The sequence below is a fragment of the Ruditapes philippinarum genome, unplaced genomic scaffold (genome assembly GCF_026571515.1).
Source record: "Ruditapes philippinarum isolate M1 unplaced genomic scaffold, ASM2657151v2 ctg728_1_1_1_1, whole genome shotgun sequence".
Classification (NCBI taxonomy): domain Eukaryota; kingdom Metazoa; phylum Mollusca; class Bivalvia; order Venerida; family Veneridae; genus Ruditapes; species Ruditapes philippinarum.
The window spans coordinates 117727-141326 of NW_026859203.1; the positions used below are offsets into that span (position 1 = coordinate 117727).

General features: G+C 33.9%; 1 protein-coding gene across 2 annotated transcripts in view; it reads left to right on the top strand.

The window, feature by feature from the left end:
- LOC132755588 (nucleolar protein 4-like) overlaps positions 1 to 19686 on the top strand; it is a 44560-nt gene extending 24874 nt beyond the window's left edge. The window contains exons 4-11 of one of the 2 annotated variants that reach the window (XM_060746474.1): positions 149 to 227; positions 14408 to 14501; positions 16792 to 16982; positions 17259 to 17396; positions 17867 to 18067; positions 18412 to 18528; positions 18785 to 19181; positions 19524 to 19686. In XM_060746474.1, coding sequence (XP_060602457.1) covers positions 149 to 227; positions 14408 to 14501; positions 16792 to 16982; positions 17259 to 17396; positions 17867 to 18067; positions 18412 to 18528; positions 18785 to 19181; positions 19524 to 19684 — 1378 coding nt within the window. In that variant the 3' untranslated portion in view covers positions 19685 to 19686. Of the gene's footprint in view, positions 1 to 148; positions 228 to 14407; positions 14502 to 16791; positions 16983 to 17258; positions 17397 to 17866; positions 18068 to 18411; positions 18529 to 18784; positions 19188 to 19523 lie in introns of both variants that reach the window. The other variant, XM_060746473.1, reaches the window with a different exon arrangement.
- Positions 19687 to 23600: the final 3914 nt, after the last annotated feature.

Consider the following 23600-nt stretch of genomic DNA (forward strand, 5'->3'; position numbering starts at 1 on the left):
TCTTTGATCAGGATTAGGTCTTCTCGACACAATTGTCAAAGCGGCACATGAAAACCTTTTGAAAACTATATTTTTGTCACTTACAACGGTATACATAGCGTATACAAAGAACGACAACCATTCTATTTAAATGCGTTTTTCTTTTCAGCGTACCGATAACTCAGACATATCTAAATCACATGCGAAATAACGGTTATCTCCCTTCCCACGACTATATGGTCGACGAGGTACAAAGTTTATCATCGCATGTTGATGTTGTTCTTGCACGTTTATTGTGTTGTTTCACAATGTTTAACTATCTGTTTAACAAACACATTTCTAGTATCAACCTTTTCCTGAATTCCAACTAAAAAGAAAAACGCAGTATACTAGTACTTAAACGTAAATTCCGGACCCTAGTTCTTTCCTGGATTCTTATCATAATAACCACAATTTACTTACATGATTTTTTTTCCTTATTTTAATAGTGATATTTTCCTTATATTATTTTTGAAACATATTACTTTAAAATACATCGATATCTGTATTTATTAGCTGATAAGGAAAAGTGCCAGGAAGACTTACGCTTCTTTCATGTATTTGGTTTGTGAAGGAAGTTACAAATTGTTGGTTTGTTTGGTTAGTTAAAAAGCCATGTTGTCTTTAATAGTGTTATTGTGATTTCGTTAACATATGTCGGAAATTTTATTTCACATTTAAAGTAATGATATCGACTAATCTATAAACTTTCAAAAATGACATGTTCATCACCGTGACAGGGGATCAATAAAAGCCATATTTCTTTGTTTTATTGTTGCCTCTTTACCCCTCTGTACATGGAACAATGGCCGGTATAAAGTAATAAATAATTCTTAATGAGCAGAACATAGGCAATTTGTATCCGTTTTTAAATTTTATTGAGTTACAACCAATACACCTGACCTGAATCATTTATATGTAAGTATGATAGACGTTTCCCCGGGGCTCGGACTCGTATATCATGCTGTTGTTTTTTTTTTGACAGTATTGTACGTCAGACGTTATCCTGGGGCTCGGACTTTTATACCATGCTGTTGTTTTTTGTGATAGTACTGTGAGTTAAACGCTATCCGGGAGGGGGGGGGGGGGTCTCGGGTTGGTAAACCACGCTGTTTTTTTGTGACAATATTGTACATTAGACTTTATCCCGGTGCTCGGGCTTGTATACCACGCTGTTTTTGTGACAGTATTGTACATTAGTCTTTACTCTGGGGCTCGGTTGGTATACCAAGCTGGTTTTTCGTGACATTAGACTTTATCCCGGTGTTCGGGCTTTATACCACACTGTTGTTTTTGTGACAGTATTGTACATTAGACTTTTTTGTGACAGTATTGTACATTAGACTTTATCCCGGGGGCTCGGACTTGTATACCACGGTGGTTTTGTGACAGTAGTGTACATTAGACTTTATCCCGGGGGCTCGGACTTGTATACCACGCTGTTTTTTGTGACAGTATTGTACATTAGACTTTATCCTGGGGGCTCGGGCTTGTATACCACGCTGCTTTTTGTGACAGTATTGTACATTAGACATTATCCTGTGGGCTCGAGCTTGTATACCACTCTGTATTTTGTGACAGTATTGTACATTAGACTTTATCCTGCGGGGCTCGGGCTTGTATACCACGCTGCTTTTTGTGACAGTATTGTACATTAGACATTATCCTGTGGGCTCGGCTTGTATACCACATTATTTTTGTGACAGTAGTGTACATTAGACTTTTATCCCGGGGGCTCGGGCTTGTATACCACGCTGTTTTTTGTGACAGTATTGTACATTAGACATTATCCTGTGGGCTCGGGCTTGTATACCACATTATTTTTTGTGACAGTAGTATACATTAGACTTTATCCTGGGGGCTCGAGCTTGTATACCACGCTGGTTTTTGTGACAGTAGTGTACATTAGACTTTATCCCGGGGGCTCGGACTTGTATACCACGCTGTTTTTTGTGACAGTATTGTACATTAGACTTTATCCTGGGGGCTCGGGCTTGTCTACCACGCTGCTTTTTGTGACAGTATTGTACATTAGACATTATCCTGTGGGCTCGGGCTTGTATACTACGCTGTTTTTGTGACAGTAGTTATCCCGGGGCTCAGGCTTGTATACCATGTTATTGTTTGTGACAGTATTGTACATTAGATTTTATCCCGGGGCTCGGGCTGGTATACCATGCAGGTTTTTTTGTGTGTGACAGTATTGTACGTTATGCATTATCCTGGGGGATTCAGGCTGCTATACCATGCTGTTTTTGTGTGTGACAGTATTGTACGGAAGTCGTTATCCTAGGACTCGGGCTGGTATACCAGGCTGTTTTTTTTTTTTGGTATATGGACAGTATTACATGCATATGTAAGAGGTAATCTTGGGGCTCAGGGTGATATATAATGTTATTTTGTGAGAATTTATCCCGGGACACGTGTCGGTATACCATGTTTTTGTGACAGTATTGTATGTGAAACGTTATCCCGGGACCCAGGCTGGTAAACCACTGTGCACATGAGACGTTATACCGGGACTCGGGCTGGTAAACCACTGTGTAAATGAGACGTTATTCCGGGACTCGGGCTGGTACACCACAGTGTTTAAGTGCCTTATTAGTCAATCAATTATATGAAGGCAGCATCTCAATAAAATTAGCGTGATCCTCCAAACAGTGTATCAATTTAATGGCATATTTCTAAGGTATGGTAATATTGTCGCCGTCACACATGACATTTCATTTATTAGATGTGAGTTTTTGTCAAACTCCCCGGATAATTTCCTTTCATTGCCTGAATATAAGACGAAAATCAATATCGTTTGTTCAGTGATACTTCCCCCTCCCCATTTTGAGAATCAGTTCATTCTCTTTAAATTTACCTGGACTAATAATCGATACCGCAAAATTCGGCTGCGAGCGCTAATTTGAATGCTGCGACCTCTTGAAATAAAATGCTTACGTAGTAACAAGACGCCAGTGCCGCTTTATTACCTGCTCAAAAATCAATATACAAATTTCGGCTGCGGAGAATAATTATTTGCCAGTTCACTCCTTTTACCTGTATGAAAATCAATACGTACATAAATTTTGGTGACAGAGAACCACTTTTTTGAAATCATTTGATACATCAGGATCACGCGTTGTTCTGTTTTGTGCGCGTACCTGGACAAAAATCAATAACGAAAATTTCGGTGGCTGCTCTCAATGCGGAATGCCTCGGTATTGATCGATGTCATTATCTAGTATTTGAAAATATTGTACCTGTGACAGGGGTGACTTAATGCTCTTATTTCAATGCGAGATCAATAGTGCCCTCTGCTGTATTTGATGGGTGTCTTGAAATACTTTTGGCGTGACTTTAGAGAGAAAGATATATAGTTTGAGAAACTAAGACATCTAGACATGCGACATAACAGTTTATGTCTAGAAATACCGCAATATTACAATAAGAATTTATTCACCCCCACCCCTGTAAAGTTATACATATGTAGTATCTTAAAATGTTCACAAGATCGTCATTTTGGACTTTTAATAATAAATTTCTTCATGTTTTTTTTGGTTAATTTAATATTTAAGATTATTAGTCATTTATCGCAACACTTCATTTATTAGTTTACTACATATTAATATGTTAGACACATTGTGAAGACTGACAGACTTTCTAAATGTCCTCACAAGTGAGAAACACGTCACGTTACAGTGTATTGTTATATTGTCATAGATCTAAGGTCGAGGAATCTAATCGCTGAAATACTTTGTAAATCTCCCATTTACGTATATTTACAATAATCTTTTGTTAATATTTCTGCGTGACACATTGAAAAAAAAAGTTTGCAATTTCCTTGCACGCGCCTGGATCAAGCTGAAAGTTTAAGAAGCTTTTAAAACCTGTACCCGTATCGACACGCGTTTTATGGAATCATAACTCCCAGAGGGTAACATTGTTCTCGAACAATCCATACCCAGCATGGCGCTTCGATGCTTTTCAAGTTCCACATGATGAAAGTCTGTATAGTGTTGTACGAAGGTGTGTGCTTATATTATTCGGGGGGAACTAATCTCAGGCTTCAGTAATTTTTCTGGTCGATACTTGCTTAACTTCAAATAGACTAAATTTAGCCTGTTGGTCCAGAGATTTGCCTCTTGTCACTGCGGTTACTTAGCAACGGAGACGTCCGCGTGATTTGGAATGACGAGAAAACCCCTGTATCTGATTTTTGAGAGTTTATGAAGTGTCGTCTGGTCATTTACACGCTTGTATCGAGCACATTATCTTCCCCGCTCTAATAAATGGAAATGACAGATTGATATAGCCGATGTTAGCTTTACCCCTGAAATATTCAACAACTAAAATTATCCTTCCAGAGACTGCCTTCTCTTACTCTGTTATTATTCATGCAAACATTGTTATTCAAGATTCAAATTGACTGTCAGTATTCATGTGCAGTAACAAAAATATTGAATTTATTCTGATTATTATATAACCCAGACATTAAGCTACTGTTATAGATTTGGAAATAAGCTAGGAGCCAACATCTTTTACTGGTTCAGGGCAATAGTGTGCCAGACGCAAAATAAAACTTAGGTCTCATTCTACTCGGACTTTTTATAGTTATTTTTTTTACAATCCGTCCTTTTTATCTTGCCGTGATTCATTCCCTGGAAAAATATTTAAAACAAAAAATCTACCGTGTCCGCATGTAAACGCCTGAAATAGCGCAAGTCAGAACCGGAAGTGTCTTAAGATCGAGACTGTGTCGATAAACTTAAATTTAACACAATGATTATTAAGAAATACAATTTAGGGGTTTTTTTTCTGTGTTGGTGTTTAAGTGACGAGTGAAAATTAGATGTTCATCTCGGAATCAATAGATGAACTAATTTTCTATATTCCCTCGGGCGTTCACCGTTTATAAAAACACGGTTATAATTGTATGTCGTTTTGTACAAAATGTCCAATATTTCATATATCCCCCTATAACTCTCGCAGCTTTAAATTGTTTAAACCCGTCACGGCAAATGAGCTTATTACTAAGTTATTTTCACGCATGCTCCGAGAACCGATTTTTTCGGCTAGCTTCACTCTTTTTTTGGATGCTGAGCTTTTCAAAGGTCACGTGATACCGTTAACGTTGTGAACAACAGCTTGTTCGCACCCATATTCGGCATTTTTATCTAATTGTCTGATAATTTACGTACGGAGAGTTTTTCATAGTTAAAATTTTGAAATATTAACTAGCATTTACGTTGATTAAGCGTTATTTACAATATTTGGACATATTTTCACTGTAAAGAATAGTTTTAAATATAATGATAACGAGAACAGGTGTTAAAGCTACGAACATGTTTAAAGTTAACGAATATTGGATAAATAGCTAGCCATTTGTTCCCCCCAGTTAAACACAAATAGGCTAAAAACGGTCAATATTTTGTATATTCGCTGGAGGCAAATTTTTAGTTAATTTTGAGAGAGGAACCTACTAGTGAACTTTATATTATTTCTTTATATTTTGACTGATTTCCATCTTAATGACGAAAATGTCGAAAAAGGTGAATGGACAGGAGGATACGGTGGCGTTAAAGGTAAACTGTTTTGAAATATAACATTTGTTAAAGCGGTGTTATATTTATATTGTTATATTATATGTGATGTTACAATAATTGATCATTTACATCACGGCGACATCATATTTGACATCCCCGTAGTATGCCTTCTTTCACTTTATCGACTTTTACCGGTTTATTACAATATTGGTACAAACGTGTACCGCCATTAAATAGTAGGATTGTCGTTTGGCACTAAGCACGCGCCCTGCGTCTTTCGTTTGGAGAAAAAAATGTTTTGGGCGTCTTAAATGTTGAAACCTGTTGTTAACCTTAACACTATTCGGATATAGATGAGTTGATAAAAAGTAAACTTACACTTTTAAATTAGGATATAATTTACATGAAAGTGAGGTGAGTGACTTTTTTGTACCAATTTACAATAAACTACTTTTAACGTTAATTGGTTTAAGTTTATATTAACTTTAAAGGCGTTTAACTTATTGTTTCATTTTCAATCTTAACCAAGAATCAAGTATTCTGGCTCTAAACAACTTTATACTTTATATTGGCCAAATACTTGTGTGGAGGAAAGCAACAGGTCTGTGAAATATCAGGTTTATATATGATGTCAGCAGCAGCAGAACACCGAAACATTAGTCAGTACTGCTGACTAATTACACATACAAGGCGCTGCCTATTTCGGTATTAATTATGCACAAAGCACTGCTGCAAAATGTCACCAGAATTTGGAAATAATAATTGTAACATTATCCACGCTGTTGTATTAGCAGGTTTTAAAGTTGATAATAGTTACATGTTTTCTCTGAATCCCGGAAGTTTTACATATATACATGTATAATATAAATACTTTTATACTTTAATATATAGGATATGTATTCTCCAAATTAAGTTTTTTAATTGTTTTTTAAGATACTCTTTAAAACAGAGGCTACTATATTGATGAATGATAAAGGAGGCTCGGTCATGCTCCTCTATCGTTGACTTAAGGATGCTACAAAATAGTTCTGATTTCAATTAGTCTAAGTAGGTTTCTGCAACATGTATATATTAAATCGACACGCGTAAAAAGTATATCAATAGTTTAAGAAGAGAATTAACATTCCCAATTCAATGGACATTTTTGAATCGTTTGGCAGAAAATGAGAAAAGTTACTATTATAAATATACCATGTTACTAACGAAGTAGGTAATATTTGTGGATAGTAAATGCCCACCACTAACTCATTAGAACAAGTTTTAAAATTTCATGATAATAATACTTATCTGGGTTCGTGCTTTTTTAAAGTTTATCAGAAAAGTTAAAAGAATTTAAAAGTGCATGCATTAGAAGTTGTGTTTAAAGTTGTGTTTGAGACTCAGATGTTTCTGTACAATAATCGCACAAGTAACTTCAATGTCTATATTTAGGAAAGTACATCTATACATCTGTTGAAGTCTTCATATCTAGGAAAATACATCTACTGTATCTTTATAACTAGGAAAGTACAACTAATGTAGCCAACATTTACTGCAGTCTTCATACCTAGGAATGTACATTTGCTGCAGTCTTTATACCTAGGAAAGTACAGTTACTGCAGACTTCATACCTAGAAAAGTACATTTACTGTAGTCTTATACCTAAAATACAGTTACTGTAGTCTTCATACCTAGGAAACATTTACTGTTGTCTTCATACCTTGGAAAATACAGTTACTGTAGTCTTCATACCTAGGAAACATTTACTGTTGTCTTCATACCTAGGAAACATTTACAGTAGTCTTTATACCTTGAAACGGACAGTTACTTTATTCTTCAAACCTAGGAAGGTACATAAATGTACTGAAGTCTTCATACCTAGGAAACATTTACTATAGTATTCATACCTAGGAAACATTTTACTGTTGTCTTCATACCTGGGAAAGTACAGTTACTTTAGTCTTCGTACCTTGGAACGTACATAAATTTACTGAAGTCTTCATACCTAGGAAACCTTTACTGTATTTTTCATACCTGTAAAAGTACAGTTACTGTAGTCTTCATACCTTGGAACGTACAGTTACTTTATTCTACATACCTAGGAAAGTATATAAATTTACTGTAGTTTTCATACCTAGAAAACATTAATTTACTGTAGTCTCATACCTAGGAAATTACATTAATTGTAGTCTTTTTATCTAGAAATGTACATTTACTATAATAAGTTATCATGAAAATGTAAACTGCATTTCAAGTATTCAAGTTTCATGTCATATCAAATAGCCATGAATCATTAACTATTATGAAACCCAAAGGTATTAGCCTATGCCACCTGTACTTAGCCAGTCCAGTCTGCACATCCGTGTAGTCTGACCAGGCTCGATACTGTACACTGACCAACTTCAAATTTCCATCTTGATGTCCCTAAAACTGATAATGGATAGCTCCAAAAATGGAAGCTATACAAGTCCATTAAGAAATTCAGCATAATGACTAATTCATCTATTTTCTTTAGCATATTTATTTTATGACACCATTTTTTGCTTGCCTGTTAATGTTATTGGATTGGGACAAATAAAGTTAATTTATTATTTTGTTATTATTTTGTAAAGTTAACTAATTTCTGGCTTTCTCATTATCAATTTGAAGAATCATTACACATGGAGACGAAACAATAATATCGCGACAAGATGGGTCTTAATACCCCAACCCCTCTGCCTCCCCTCCCCCTTTCTCCACCTTCCTGTGTCTCAAACACTAGGTTACATAAAGCAGGGTCTTTCAAATAGAATGGTCTTGAGTCTGAATCTAAGATTAGGTAATTTACCGACCGTGATCTGGCATAGTACATCACCATTCAAAAATCAAATTGTAAGATAATGTTTTGTTAAATCGATAAAAATATTACTGATTTGTTTGCTTAATCGATGTTAAATCCCATTTTTAGTATTCTTAAAATGCATGTTATTCTTTCTCATTAGCAAATATAAATCTCTTACAATACTTATAACTAATTTATTGTCGCTTTTACAACATGCGGGGTTTTGGTCATTTTTGAGCGTAAAAATATACGCTTAACCACACGTGCTACCAGTGCAGACCAAAATTAGTCTGCACTTTAGTGACGTCTCATCATTGGACGTTCCTAAAATGATGATTTAAGATATGTAGTAGGGTAAGTATAAGAAATGTGTAATGATTTTGATCATCATCGGCAGCTTTTTTTATGAGGATAAATATCGTTAGTAGGTAAAAACATGTATAATGAACATCCAACTGGTAATCGTGTATATATAATTATACATTGGTCATATAAACTTTAAAGTACCCTTTTGTTTCTAGATAGTTTTAAATAGAATTTCATGATATTTTTGAAGTAATTAATTCCAAATCTTAAGTTAAAGAAGATGTGTATCCAATTAAATGAGTTAAATATTCATTTCCGTGAAGAAAAAAGGAAGTCTTAATTATGATGACTCTCCCCACTTTCAATTAGTCAAAATTTCCAAAAATAAAAAATGTAAAAAAAAAATAACAAGAAAACAACATGATAGCATGCTACGGATTGAGGAAGAATATAACATTGTGACAACATTTAACAAACAATAGAGACAATGAAATAACAGCACTTGACCTTTACAAAATGAGGATTAAGTAATTTTCCTCGTTTAACAATATGTTTCTAGTCCCCCCGACCACGAAATGTTAATCACACTGCACCAAATTCATCTTCATAACACATTCATGTATATAATTTAACATACATTACGTTGTTACTTACCAGTTATTTTAGTATATAAACCTATTGAAACAAACGGAAGGTTCCGGATTTAAAATCTAGCACTCCTGCTTAACATTCAAAGAAATTAATTGTTAGCCAATTGTTAGCCAATTAAATCTGAGTACACGTTTCCGCATCTTTGTATGCTTATCATTATTTATGTTAATTTTTTTGTTCAGAGTATAAGTTTTTTAAAAATAAATTTAAATTCCTAACCGAACCATGCCACGTTGTAAACATGCATGTCCCTTTGTAATGAAACTTATATTACCAGAAAATGGTTAGTTCTACCATGAAATCTGCCGTTTTGTAGGTAATACGATTTACTTACAGTATTTGATTCTTGGACAAAGTGGTGCTGTTCAAGCCAGTTCTGGTGACATATAAGTAGGATAAAAACACTAAAAGACAGTGTAAGACAACAGTAGGGTAAAAACACTCGTGGTGGTGGTAGTTTTTACTCCGGTTTTCCAAAGCACAGTTCAGCCACCGCATTGTTCCTGGGCAGGAAAGACAGAAACATAAAAGACAACAGTAGTGTTTAAACACTGAAAGACAGTAACATATAAGACAATATAAGGGTTAAAACACTGAAAGACAGTGACATAGACAGTGACATTTAAGACAACAGTAGGCTTATAACACTGAAAGACAGTGACATAGACAGTGACATATAAGACAACAGTAGTGTTTAAACACTGAAAGACATTGACATATAAGATAACAGTAGGGTTAAACACTGAAAGACAGTAACATATAAGACAATATAAGGGTTAAAACACTGAAAGACAGTGACATAGACAGTGACATATTAGACAACAGTAGGCTTATAACACTGAAAGACAGTGACATAGTGACAAACAAGTCAACAGTCGGGCTAAAACACTGAACGACAGTGACATATAAGACACCAGTAGGCTTAAAACACAGAAAAACAGTGACATATAAGACAGCAGAAGAGTTAAACACTGAACTACAATGACATATAAGACAACAGAAGAGTTAAACACTGAAATACAGTGACATATAAGACAACAGAAGAGTTAAACACTGGAAGACAGTGGCATATAAGACACCAGTATGCTTAAAACACTGAAATACAGTGACATATAAGACAACAGAGGAGTTAAACACTAGAATACAGTGACATATAAGACAACAGAAGAGTTAAACACTGATAGACGGTGACATATAAGACAACAGTTGGTTAAACACTGGAGGACAGTGACATATAAGTCAACAGTTGGGTTAAACACTGGAAGACAGTGGCATATAAGACAACAGTAGGGTTAAACACTGAAAGACAGTGACATATAAGACAACAGCAGGGACAGTGACATATAAGACAAGAGTAGGCTTAAAACACTGAAATACAGTGACAAGACAACAGTACGGTTAAACACTGGTAGACGGTGACATATAAGACAACAGTTGGTTAAACACTGGAAGACAGTGACATATAAGACAACAGTAGGGTTAAAACCATGGAAGACAGTGACATATAGGACAACAGTAGGGTGTAAACACTGAAAGACAGTGACATATAAGACAAAAGTGGGTTTCAAACACTGAAAGAGAGATACGGAACCATGCAGTCTAGTTTGTCTTAAACACGTATATTACATGTAATTTATATAACATATTTCAATGAGCAACTTTGTTACAACTTTTCCGAAAAAAATTTTTTATCATTTGTGAATGGCAATGATCTGAGTGATTTATACAGAACTAATCAACGGTGTCCATTGATTTATTTCACTTATTTGGCTAGTATTAAACATTGTAGTTCGTTTGGATATATATCATACCGATAATTATTATTCCATTGACGCATTACTATCCACATCTTCTGTTGTTGCTGTTGTTGTTGCTGTTGTAATAGGATGTTTCCTCGTAGCTTGTCTGCTCGCATGCATATTTAAAGATTATATTGTTTATAATGTATGCTATATAAAGATACTTATGTGATTATACATGTTATCAAGACAGCATACTACATGTTCATCTCGAATGCCTCTTGACGTTTAAAAATAACGTTGCTCAAATTATAACTGTTACATAAATAAATAAATAAATAAATGAATAAATAAATAAATAAATAAATAAATAAATAAATAAATAAATAAATAAATAAATAAATAAATAAATAAATAAATAAATAAATAAATAAATAAATAATTGAATAAATAAATAAATGAAATAATTTTCTCAATAAATTATCATTAAATATGAAATGACGCGAAATAATAACCTTTTATCATAGAAGAACAGCTGAGTAAAGAGGTACTTCGATTAAACAGGTTAAAATATCTATTTTAAAAAACCTGTTAGTCGCTGAAATAATAGAATCAAGTCTTTGGATAAGACGGTAGATCATAGCAACGTTTAGTTCTGTTGTCTGTTTACAATAAGAGACGAGATGGTCTTTAAACCGGGTCCATCAATGTCTGGTCGTCTGCTGGGTCCATCAATGTCTTGTCGTCTGCTGGGTTCATCATTGTTTGATCGTCTGCTGGGTCCATCAGTGTTTGATCGTCTGCTGGGTCCATCAATGTCTGGTCGTCTACTAGGTCCATCAGTGTTTGATCGTCTGCTGGGTCCATCAATGTCTGGTCGTCTGCTGGGTCCATCAATGTTTGGTCGTCTGCTGGGTCCATCAATGTCTGGTCGTCTGCTGGGTCCATCAGTGTTTGATCGTCTGCTGGGTCCATCAGTGTTTGATCGTCTGCTGGTTCCATCAATGTCTGGTCGTCTGCTGGGTCCATCAGTGTTTGATCGTCTGCTGGGTCCATCAATGTCTGGTCGTCTGCTGTGTCCATCAATGTCTGGTCGTCTGCTGGGTCCATCAATGTCTGGTCGTAGGCTGGGTCCAACAATGTCTTGTCGTCTGCCAGGTTCATCAGTGTTTGATCGTCTGCCGAGCGTGGATGATACACAAATAGTGTAATAATCTTGTTCTGGTTCTCGAACAATAATAAAACAGCCTATAATAAAGACTTGTGATACTTTTGTTGTAATACCTGAGATAAAAGTAAAAGTTATAACACATTATACCTGTATAATATTGATTTCTTTGTGATGAAGTCTGTCGCTTTACCTTACGTTTGAACATAGTCAAAAATTGATTGCCCCCTCGGCAGAGTACGGGAGGTGACAGCTGCTTGTACTATCTACGGTGTGCCAGGTTGCTTTCCCAATTTTCATTGTTAAACCTTCAAATATTGATAAAGTACGTTTATTAAAGCGAGAAATGTTCTGTTTTTGATAGCTTGCTTTAAAATATTGATATTGATCTTATTATACAGTGACGGTAAACCGTCCTTTAGTTAAATTTGGAAATGTTTCCCTTATACTTTAACTGACTATTCTACTCTCGTAAAACATTTTTTATATGACATAACATGTTCATTAATATTTGGGCTTAATTTTTATGATTTAAAACAAAAACTTAAAATTTGTTAAACCACTTACTTAGCAACGACATTTTTGTTGTACTCTCGGGAAATTAATTCACTACACTTTACAATTATATGATAAAGGTGATAAAAAAACAACAACAACAACAACAAAAACAAAAAAAAAACAAACAAAAAAAACAAACTAGTAGGGTTAGATAAAATAATGTAAATGTAAGACAATAGGGAACATCTGGAGATAGAATTGAGAGAGGATGAGCGAGATTGCTACACGTAGTTAATAACGCATCTCTGGGGCATTCTTAATTTGGAGAAATTACTTGTTATAATGACACATTTTGTATGAATTTACATTACGGTATAAAACTATAATATAATATTGATTTTTGCGTATATGCATTAAAAAGTAACATATGGAATGTTTTATACTTCACAAAATAAGCTGTTCAAAATATTGACACACGTTTTTGAACTGCAGGTGAGTATAATTTTCTGTGTGTTTTTTTTTCCTTCAGGACATCACGAAAATTATATGAAAGTATTAAAGCTTTATTATAATACATAACTCCCTAAACTTATAACTGCAAGGACCCACTTATGAACCATTTGTTGTTTACTTTTAAAGTATGCGTACATTTTACGCACGTTATTAAAATATAAATACATGTCCATCTTACTTATTATATACAATTAACTCTTCACTAATACTTTAAAGTATGGATTAAAATATGGGTATACTATACGTAAAATTATCTCTAAAGGTACAAGACATTTAACTCTTAAGATATATGCATTATGTATACTAAACTCTATATGTAAAACACATTTAACTCATTAAGTATGCACACATTTAACTCATAAAGTTTATGCTCATTTTACTCATACACTACTAAACTTTCTAATACACGTAACTCTTAAAGTATGCTTGTACTAAAGTTTTAAAGTATGTGCTAACTTTTAAATTCTTAACTTGACAAGGGAGGGTAAAGACGTAAAATAATGTTCAATTTAATTTTATAACCTTTAATATCCAATCTCTTGAAACTTTTATAATGTTACTGTACTCATTAGAATGTATATTTGACGAAGTGCACACATGACTAACTTTACAATGACTACAACTTCCAAAATGGTTCGAAATGGAATTGAATCTAATCTTGTACTTAATTGACATATGCCGAGACAACATGTCAGAAACCGGCAATAAGTAACACACATAAACTGTTAATTTACTAATTACATGCGTTAACGTTTAACGTACACGTAACATAGATTAATTTAACACGTGTAAAATTGAAATTAACGTATACGTAACTTGCATACTAGTAAATGATTAACGTTTACGTCATTTGCATAAAGTCTTAACGTATATGTAACATGCATAAAATATTAACGTTTACGTAACATGCATAAAATCTTAACGTATACGTGAAATGCACAAAATCTTAACGTATACGTAACATGCATAAAATCTTAACGTATACGTGAAATGCATAAAATCTTAACGTTACGTAACTTGCGTAATGTCGTAACGTATAGGTAACATGCGTAGAGTCATAGCATATAGGTAACTTGCGTAAAGTGTTCATGTATATAGTCTTATTCTAAAATATGTTTTATAAGTTTTACTAAGATAAGTAGTATTTATGTTTTACTAAGATAAGTACTATTTATGTTTTCAGGAGAGCATGTCGAGCATCAACAGTGAAATGAGCACAGAAACCAGCTCATCTCCTCTTCGTGAGGGAACCAGTCCAAAGCCAGAATCGAAAACAGGTACATGAACGTTTAAAAAAATTGAAATTGTAAAATAAATACCACATGGCTTTTTAAACCTTATAATCATTACATTGTGGACGTCACATTCGATATTGAGAAACTTTATAAATTTTTATATCACTCGTTTTTGTGTTGATAGATAAATAGTGATTGTACTGAAAAGATTTAAAATGTAGTAAAAACGTTGAAGATTTAAGGATCAGATACGTATATACAATGTATAATATTTTTTTTACAAAATAGGATGCAGAAAACGATTACTTTCTTTAACAATGTTAAGCGCAACAGTCACTTGACGTAACGTTGTCAGAGTGTAAGGTTTCGCAGATACGTGGTTGACATATAAATCTAAATTCAAACTTAGCATATATTTCCTCAGTAAGCGCCTGTCACTGATTTTTGGGGGAATTTTCTAAGGATTTGGAAGATTTGTGGAGAGACACTGAGATCTGGCGAATATTGATTCATCAGAATTTGCTCTCTTATTCCCAGCAACTGGTTCAACAAGGGGGTTTTGGTAAATACATAATTCATGTTTTCTAGCGGTCTTCGTCTTTTCTTGGAGACATAAGCCAGCCGTGGGAAATGTTCCCAGAATCATATCACTCATACGCAACAGGCGAAAAATAGCACAAATATGTCTTAAGCAATGCTAGCTCGTCTATGAAAATAAGATTCGTTTCATTTAAAATGCAGGAACATGTCTCTCCTATTTACAACATTTTCTTTTTTCTGTGGTTGAGAAGACATTTTATACGAGAACTTTGTGTTTGTTGAGATTCTTTCCTTCTAAGCACAGTTTAAGCTCCTTAAGGTGTTTAAAATGTGACTTATAAAAAATGGAATAAGCGTGTATGGTAGTGATAAATGTAACTTCTGCTAACAGACTATTCTATTTCACAAATATTTTGTTGCTTGAAGTGTGCTCTATTTCCCGCTAAGACTTTTCATTACATTGCCAAATTTAGAATTTCCCGGAACGTTTAAGAGCCTAAGATTTATTTTAAAGCCACTTGTCTCGATGCGATAACGCCAATTTCTTAAAGCTAAAATCAATGGGCCACCTAAAATCTGTCTCTCTTCATGTCACATTATGACGCAGCTTTTATGATTCGGGAAAATATCAGCAGGTAAATGAATTGAGAACCTCCCAGATTTATGAAAAGGAGGAATAAAAATCAATGTCACCCTTTGAGAACAGTCAATAAAGACAGTTCTTATCGGCTTTTACCATGACCCGCGCTTCGTATCAAATGGAAGCTTTAAAATTTCTGACAGTGCCTTAAGCAGGGAGTGCTCGTAACGGCACCTGTTGCTATGGCGACATTTTTGGAGATTTTTCTTTTCTTGTGACTAAGAGCGTGGTAACAAATTAAGTTTCTAAGTTATGAAGACTGGTGTATTCATAGCAGCGAATGTTACATAGTCAATAACAATAACTCTTTTTCAAGACATGAAAACATTCAATACGATAATTATAATGGAACATTAACAGTCATATTGCATTTTGCTTAGTAATGCCGTCATGCCCTCCTTTCAAATAAACTTGTTTTCAAAAAGCAAACATACTCAATATTTTATTCTATATTTAAGTGTTTCCAGGTGTTTATTTATTAATTTGAGCAAGAATGAAACATATAAAATAAGCAGCTTTAATTGAATATGTTAACTTGTTGTTATATGGTAAAGGTGTATAGCAGTTAAAGGTAAAATAATGTGTTTTACGGACAGATCGATATATCGCCTAGTCTCGAGTCACGTCTTTTATCTGTCAGCGAATTCTGCCTTTTATCAAACAACAATCTGGAGACAATTTTGTGGAAAGTTGGTTTCTTATTGATTGCTTTTTTTATTGTTCCTCGCGCACCTGGATGTCGCGAGAGCGTTCTTCTTGATTTTAGCGACTATATAGGATCGTGCTTATTTGTAGGTTTTTACATATTTTAAAAGATTTTACCAATAAATGGTGCAATTTGTGAATTTTTTTCCCAATGGATGCGAAGACCCATTAAGAACAAAGTAAAATGAGTTGGTAAATGTAATATTGTGATTGCTGAAGATGTGCTTTTTCTTTCTTCCACGAAATTGACAACAATTGAAGCATATTTATCATACATTATTGTTTGAACCTTTTGTCTGCTAATGTTCCATGAGAGACTAAATTGACCCATTCTATTTTTCCTTGTACATTTTTTTTGCCATGCTGTGCAGTCATATTTATTTATATATAGGCTTTGAATGAACTATCGATCATTTCTAAATATTTTCAATTTCTATCTTACTTCAGACGTTACTCCTGTGAAAGAAAATGGTACGTCAAGCCCTGTCCCTAAATCAGTAACGCCCGTCCCTGCAGGAGATGACTTTTTCCCATTAAACATGAGTAATACACCAAACTCATTATCACCTGTATCACGTGACGAGAGCAAAGGTCACCCGGAGAGAAAACGGAAGTACAGTGATGATGACAGCTTAGAGGTATGTTGTCACCAGTTCTTTGACATGTACCTCAAATATTCACTGCCTTTACCAAGTTCAGTTTTATTTTCATTATCATTTTCCAAGTTCTTTTACCATTTTTTTCAAACTTTGCAAAGCGCGTTTCTTTATTTATCATTCAATTAAAAGATTGACCAAATTAAAAACAGACAAATAATAAAAATGTAATTGCTAGAAGTTTTAAAATATATAAAGATATAAGAATACTACAGATTCTTTTATTGCTGGTAATATAAACGTTGTTATATGTTACAGACCTCGTCTAAGGCTAGTGAATCTGGCACCCTAGATGATTCTATCGTGAAAGATGACGATGATGACAACGATGATGATGATGAAGACAAGGTTCCACCAGGATCTAACATTGACCCGGAGAGACTTAAATCTTTTAATGTAAGTTACTAGTACAATATGAACTAAACCCAACATTAACCGCTATAGAGTTACAAGTTCTAGAAAAATGCATATTATAGTGTGCTTCGGATATTCGTACGTGTGTTACTTACTTTACTTACTATGGAGATGAAAATTTATGTCAACTTTCCATTTACGATAAAACAAATTAAATAAACGTGATCTAAAAATGTTTCAACATAAGTTGTTTAACATTTTAGCTAAAAAACTGTTTCTAATAAAAATGCATTTGCATAATTCTGCGAACTTTCAGCACAACCTTGGTATAAATAATGTTTGAATTTATCGCTAAGTATCGGTGCATGTTTTTTTCTACAGGATTTATTCTCCCGATACACATGTATCTGGTACGGTGAAGCGGTCAATTAGTAAAGTATAACTATTGATATCATACCAGAAAGTCCAGCTTTGAACATATTCCTTTTATCTTTTAACATTTCAATTTTCAGATGTTTTGTCGTTTGTTTGTTGATGAAAACTTGGACAGAATGGTTCCGATTTCTAAACAGCCGAAGGACAAAGTACAAGCTATTCTCGACGCATGTGATAGACAGTTTCCGGAATTTCACGAAAGGGCACGAAAAAGAATACGGACATATCTGAAGTCTTGCCGTCGAATGAGGAGATCGAAGGAAAATGGCTGGGAACCAGTATGTATTTTTCTGATTATATCTGATGGTGGTACTTAACCCATATCTTTCATCCAATGGACTTCGATTTTTCTGAACTATCCAACTCTAATTTTGTGGTTTCAACATGAAAATTGTATGTTAGTCAACCAACCTTATTGAACCCGGTCAGATTGTACGGGTGTGCAGGCTGGCCTGGCTTTAGACATTGTATGAGACAAAGGATATACACCTTCGAGTAAGCAGGTTAATGGTTTAAGTTTTATTTGAAATATTAGAGCTATTTCTACAACGTTTAAATATTTTATGCACACATTCTTTCAATTTTGTAATCAAATTATTGTTGTTTTCCTTTTCGTTTCAAGTTGCGACCAACGCCGCCACATTTGACGTCTGCGGCAGCAGAGAGCTATCTTGCCCAGGCATGCGAGAACGAGAGTATCAATGCCAAGAGAATGAGGATGGGGCTTGAGCCCTTACCAGTGAGTTTTATTCCATGCACTGTGCCGGAACTCTTAAAGTCTTCTCAAACCAATTAAAATCATAAAACTCATTACAATTCATAATGATGTTTTCTTTAAAATCATTAAAAAATACTGTTTACAAGCCTATTCTTTTATACTTTTATAAAGATACCTTATATAGAGAGTTAGAAACAAACATAATATAATTGATATTTAATGTGATATAAAATAGTTTCCTGACACACATGTAACAGATATTCACCACGTTTTACAGGCGAGTGCTATGCCTATCACACACCATCCACCCGCTGTTGTATCCACACTGTCTACACCACAGAAGACCAACTCAGCGCAACCCTCACCTCCCCCGCCCTCACGCTCAGAAAATAAAGACAGTGGAAAGGATCAAACTCGTGAAAATAGCCAATCGTTGCTAACCTCGACTGCGGCCACGCTTAGTCATGACCGCCACACTCCTGTCACTGTATCCACGGCAGACTTCATCCGCCATCCTCCTCCGCCAACAGCGTTTAGGCCACCTCCAGAATTCCCGCCATTTTTTGCTAACGGAAATGGATTATTCCGTCCTGGTTTCCCGGGTTATCAACATCCGGCTCATCACCATCCACCTGTATTACACAGCCCTATTCAAGCAACAAGTCTGCAAAACGGTGAGCGTACGTGAATATTATAACAATTTATTTAAAATTACTCTGTCGAAAATTATATGAGTTTTATGATAATGTAAATTATGATAAGATGATAGTTTGTGTCTATACTAATTATACAAAATAATAATGGTTCACTATTTATTAAATAAATCAAAGTATACGTTACACACTGGCCAATTTTCTAGGCTCACTGAAATTACAAATAAAATTGCAACATCGTTTAAAGGGAGACAACTTAAATAACTTGTACAAACCTGTTTTATTTACAGAGACATATTTATGACTTAAACTAGATCTACACTCTTCATGATTAATATCATTTTATTTTCTACTCTTCCATAGGTCCAACAGATCTGAGCATGAAAAAATCCTCGTCGAAAAATCAACTTAGTTCAAGTGAAATAACAACAATAAAACAACTAATTTCCGGGTACAGAGAATCTGCAGCGTTCTTGTACAGGTCGGCAGACGAACTAGAACAACTGTTACTTCAACAGAACTAGTTTATAAAACATTGTCGGTCCCGTGCATGTGATTATCATATGACAATAGTTTAACGTGCAGGCCAAACAACAAAAGAAAGCGCAAACTTGACCTGTAAGCTTGAGAATGGATGGTTCTACAAAATGGCTTAAATTCAAGTTGAAATTTTACATACCATGTGCAATATTATTTGATAACTATCTAGTCTATTTTAAGTTGTTGTGTAAAGATTCGAATGAAAATGCCAGGTGACATTTAGGGATGCACATGTACTTAATTATTCTTATGTTCAAGGAACAATGGTGATGTTATCATTTCTGTGTGGTTTGCATCATCAAGATTCATAAATTCGATCGACGATGTTCAGAATTCTAAGATAGATATATAAGTTATATAGGTGTGTATCTTCTGCTACACAGCCTGTACGGTTGAAACTTGTTAAAAAATTATACTGGTGCCTTGATGAAATAATATCAAGATTTGAGCCACGCCATGACAAAACCAACAGAGTGCGTTTGCGACCAGCATGGATCCAGACAAGCCTGCGCATCCACGCAGTCTGATCAGGATCCATGTTGTTCGCTTACAAACCCTATTACAAGTTGAGAAACTGATAGCGAACAGCATGGATCCTGATCAGACTGCTGGTCTGGATCCATGCTGGTCGCAAACGCATTATGTTGGTTTTGTCATGACGCGGCATATTTGTTTTTCTCCTTCACTGATAGGAAATTACAAGGGTATCTCCTGTAATTTATTTTAAAATTGTTGTAAATCTATTTAGAATACATCCCAAGTTTTTATTGTGATCATATATTAATATTTAAGCTCAGTTATAGTAGATAAATGTATATTAGCGCTATTTTTTCACACCATTCCAATGAAACAAGGTTGTGCAATTCTATATTTTATATTTAATAAATAAACAGTGAAAGTCAGATTTTAGCTAGTATTAGTGACCAAATGAAAAGGTATAAGCAAAATAACATTGTGTTTTGCTGCAAAACGAGAAGTTCCTTTACCTTTAAGAATAGGTAACATTATATTCTATATACATGTATAACAAGCCTCTTTGGCTTTATTACAAACAGTTTTTGGCTGAATTGTCTGCTTTCATTAAAGCTGAAAGAACATGCTACTAGCTTTCTTATTTAGTTAATGATAAAAATGTTGTAAATCCCTTTTGATGAATCAACCTTTGTGCTAACTTTTATCAAACAATTTTTTTGTTCGTTTTAAAAACATATTTTTGCATCGATGTAAATTTATCTTGATATAAGATATTGATAGCATATTTTATATTTGTATATATATTGACTATATATTTGTTCATAAAATGATATTTTTATTGTAAGTGCATGTTAATGCATATATAAGTTATTTGTATTGTTACACATGCTTGCCTTCACTGTGTTCTAATATATAAATTAATATATGGAACAGTTTACCTATATTTTATATAGAGATAACGGGGAAACTTGATCAATCAACTTAGTATATCATAATTAACATGTATATATGTGTGATCACGAGCGACCCGTGAATATATAATTATAACTATGTATACTTGAATATAATGTGAGTATATGTTTACATTAGGTATTTACATATTATCAAACATTGTTAGTTCACCAATTCATCAGTTACAAGCACGCTTTCCACTGTAGTGCTAGGTGTTTTTAAAGTCAAGAAATGTATTTTTCAAATCCACAATTGAAAAATATTGATTAGTAAGAACAGCTGTTTCAGTCGCGAAACACACAATGTAAACTATATACTTTAACAGGCTATTATACATGTATGAATAGCCGTAATTTTACAGTGACCTATCAAATCACAAAATAAATAGATCAGGTTTTTAAGATTACTTCTATTTATTGTTATGATTAAGTGAAGAATTATTTAAACTTCTTGTCCCGACCTAGCCTATTTACCAGTATAATTTAAACTGTGTTATATCATTATATATTATACACCATATTTGCAAACAGCATATATGTGATGACACAAAGTTTTTATAGTAAAGTTTTAATTTGTTTGTTTTTATATAACTGTCTCATGAAGCGTCTTTGCTCAGGTCACATCAGATGTACATATACATGCTATCTCTAGCATCATTATTTATATGTTGTTATATGTGTATTTTATTTATATATTGTGCTAATTTAAAAATTGAGCCGCGTCACGACAAAACCAACATGGGTTTGCGACCCGCGCAGTCTGATCAGGATCCATGCTGTTTGCTTACCAACTCTATTACAAGTGGAGAAACTGACAGTGAACAGCATGGGGTCCTGATCAGACTGCGCGGATGCGCAGGCTGGTCTGGGTCTATGCTGGTCGCAAACACACTATGTTGGTTTTGTCGTGACGCGGCTCAAATGTTTTACAGATTTCTAGTCACGATGAACATGTTCACATGGAGATCATAACTTGAGGTTTTATGCCTTTAAAGTTTTCATGAGCAGGTTCCATAGACAGTTTTGAGTCAGTTTATTATTTAGGTCAAATGTGTTATTATATTTTTTACTTTTTGAGCAAGTGTCGGCAAGTGATTTTCTTCAAGTGCACTATTAGTTCGTTATTTTTAGTTTTAAGTCGAAAATTCATGAAAACTACTAGTACATAATGTATATGGTAGTATATATTCGTCATGCAAATGAATTTTTTTATCATACATTTGACATTGTTAAACCAGTTGAATATTTTGATGAATAAAAATTGGCATCTAATGGCAACATAATTAGAACATGTAAATGAGGGAAGCACTGGAAATAATGACTAAACATATTCTATTTTGACTGATAAAATAGGCAGCGTAACTGTTCTAGTCATTTGAACAAATATTATAATTATATAAGTCTACTATAAATCACTAGATTTGTTTTGCTAACAATGAACTTTGTTAATCGTTCATCTGATTTTCATGTTTATAGTTTACATTAAATTATTTTTAAATAAACAAATTACAAATGTTTAGAATAATTTACATTATACACGCTAAGGGCAGGTAATTTTGGTTTTGCAAGCAGAATTATTCTGCTTGGGAAGAGTGATGTATTTAAACTGAGGATTTATCGTTTGATGACCTCCCATCTGCCGTATTTAGAATAAGGACCTCACATTTGGGGTATTTAGAATAAGGACCTCACATTTGGGGTATTTAGAATAAGGACCTCACATTTGGGGTACAATGTATTTAAAATAAGGACCTCACATTTGGGGTATAATGTATTTAAAATAATGACTTCATATTTGCACATTTTGCTTGTTATTCTCTACAGAAATGCTTTTTTTCAATGATTTTGATTCATAGACAGTGTAAATGTTTGAGGTTTTATTCTTTATTTCATAGATATTGGGGATACATGATGTCTATTTTCTTGATATATTTCATTATATGAAATAAAGTGTTTTATATGAATATCGTGTTTTCATTTTTTTGTCTAGTGATGAACATTACGAACATTAAGTGTATTAAATTGCTTAAGAACATAATTGACTACAAGAACAGTGGATGCAGGAGTGACAGCTGTGAAGGCCTGTTGTTAGGATTTTTAAAATAAATGGATAAAAATAAAACAATACATAGAGGATATTCAAGTTTCTTTTCTATTAATACAATCGAGTGGTATGAAATATGGAAATTTTCATATCACAAGATGAAAATAAACCCTGTATGCATAGAAAAGAACTTGAATTTTCTGTTTACTATATCGTACTTTTTCTCTTACTTGACCTTACAATTCTTAAGAATTCTCCTTTAGTTTTGTGTATTGGCTGAATTAAGAAGAAAGAAGTCCGGCAAGACATCAGTGAAAATACGGAAAACATGTTTCACTGCCGTGAAAAATAATTTTTTACAGTGAAAATACGGAAAATGAAAATACTTATTTTATCTTATGAATGCTTCTCAATATTTCATTTATTGGTATA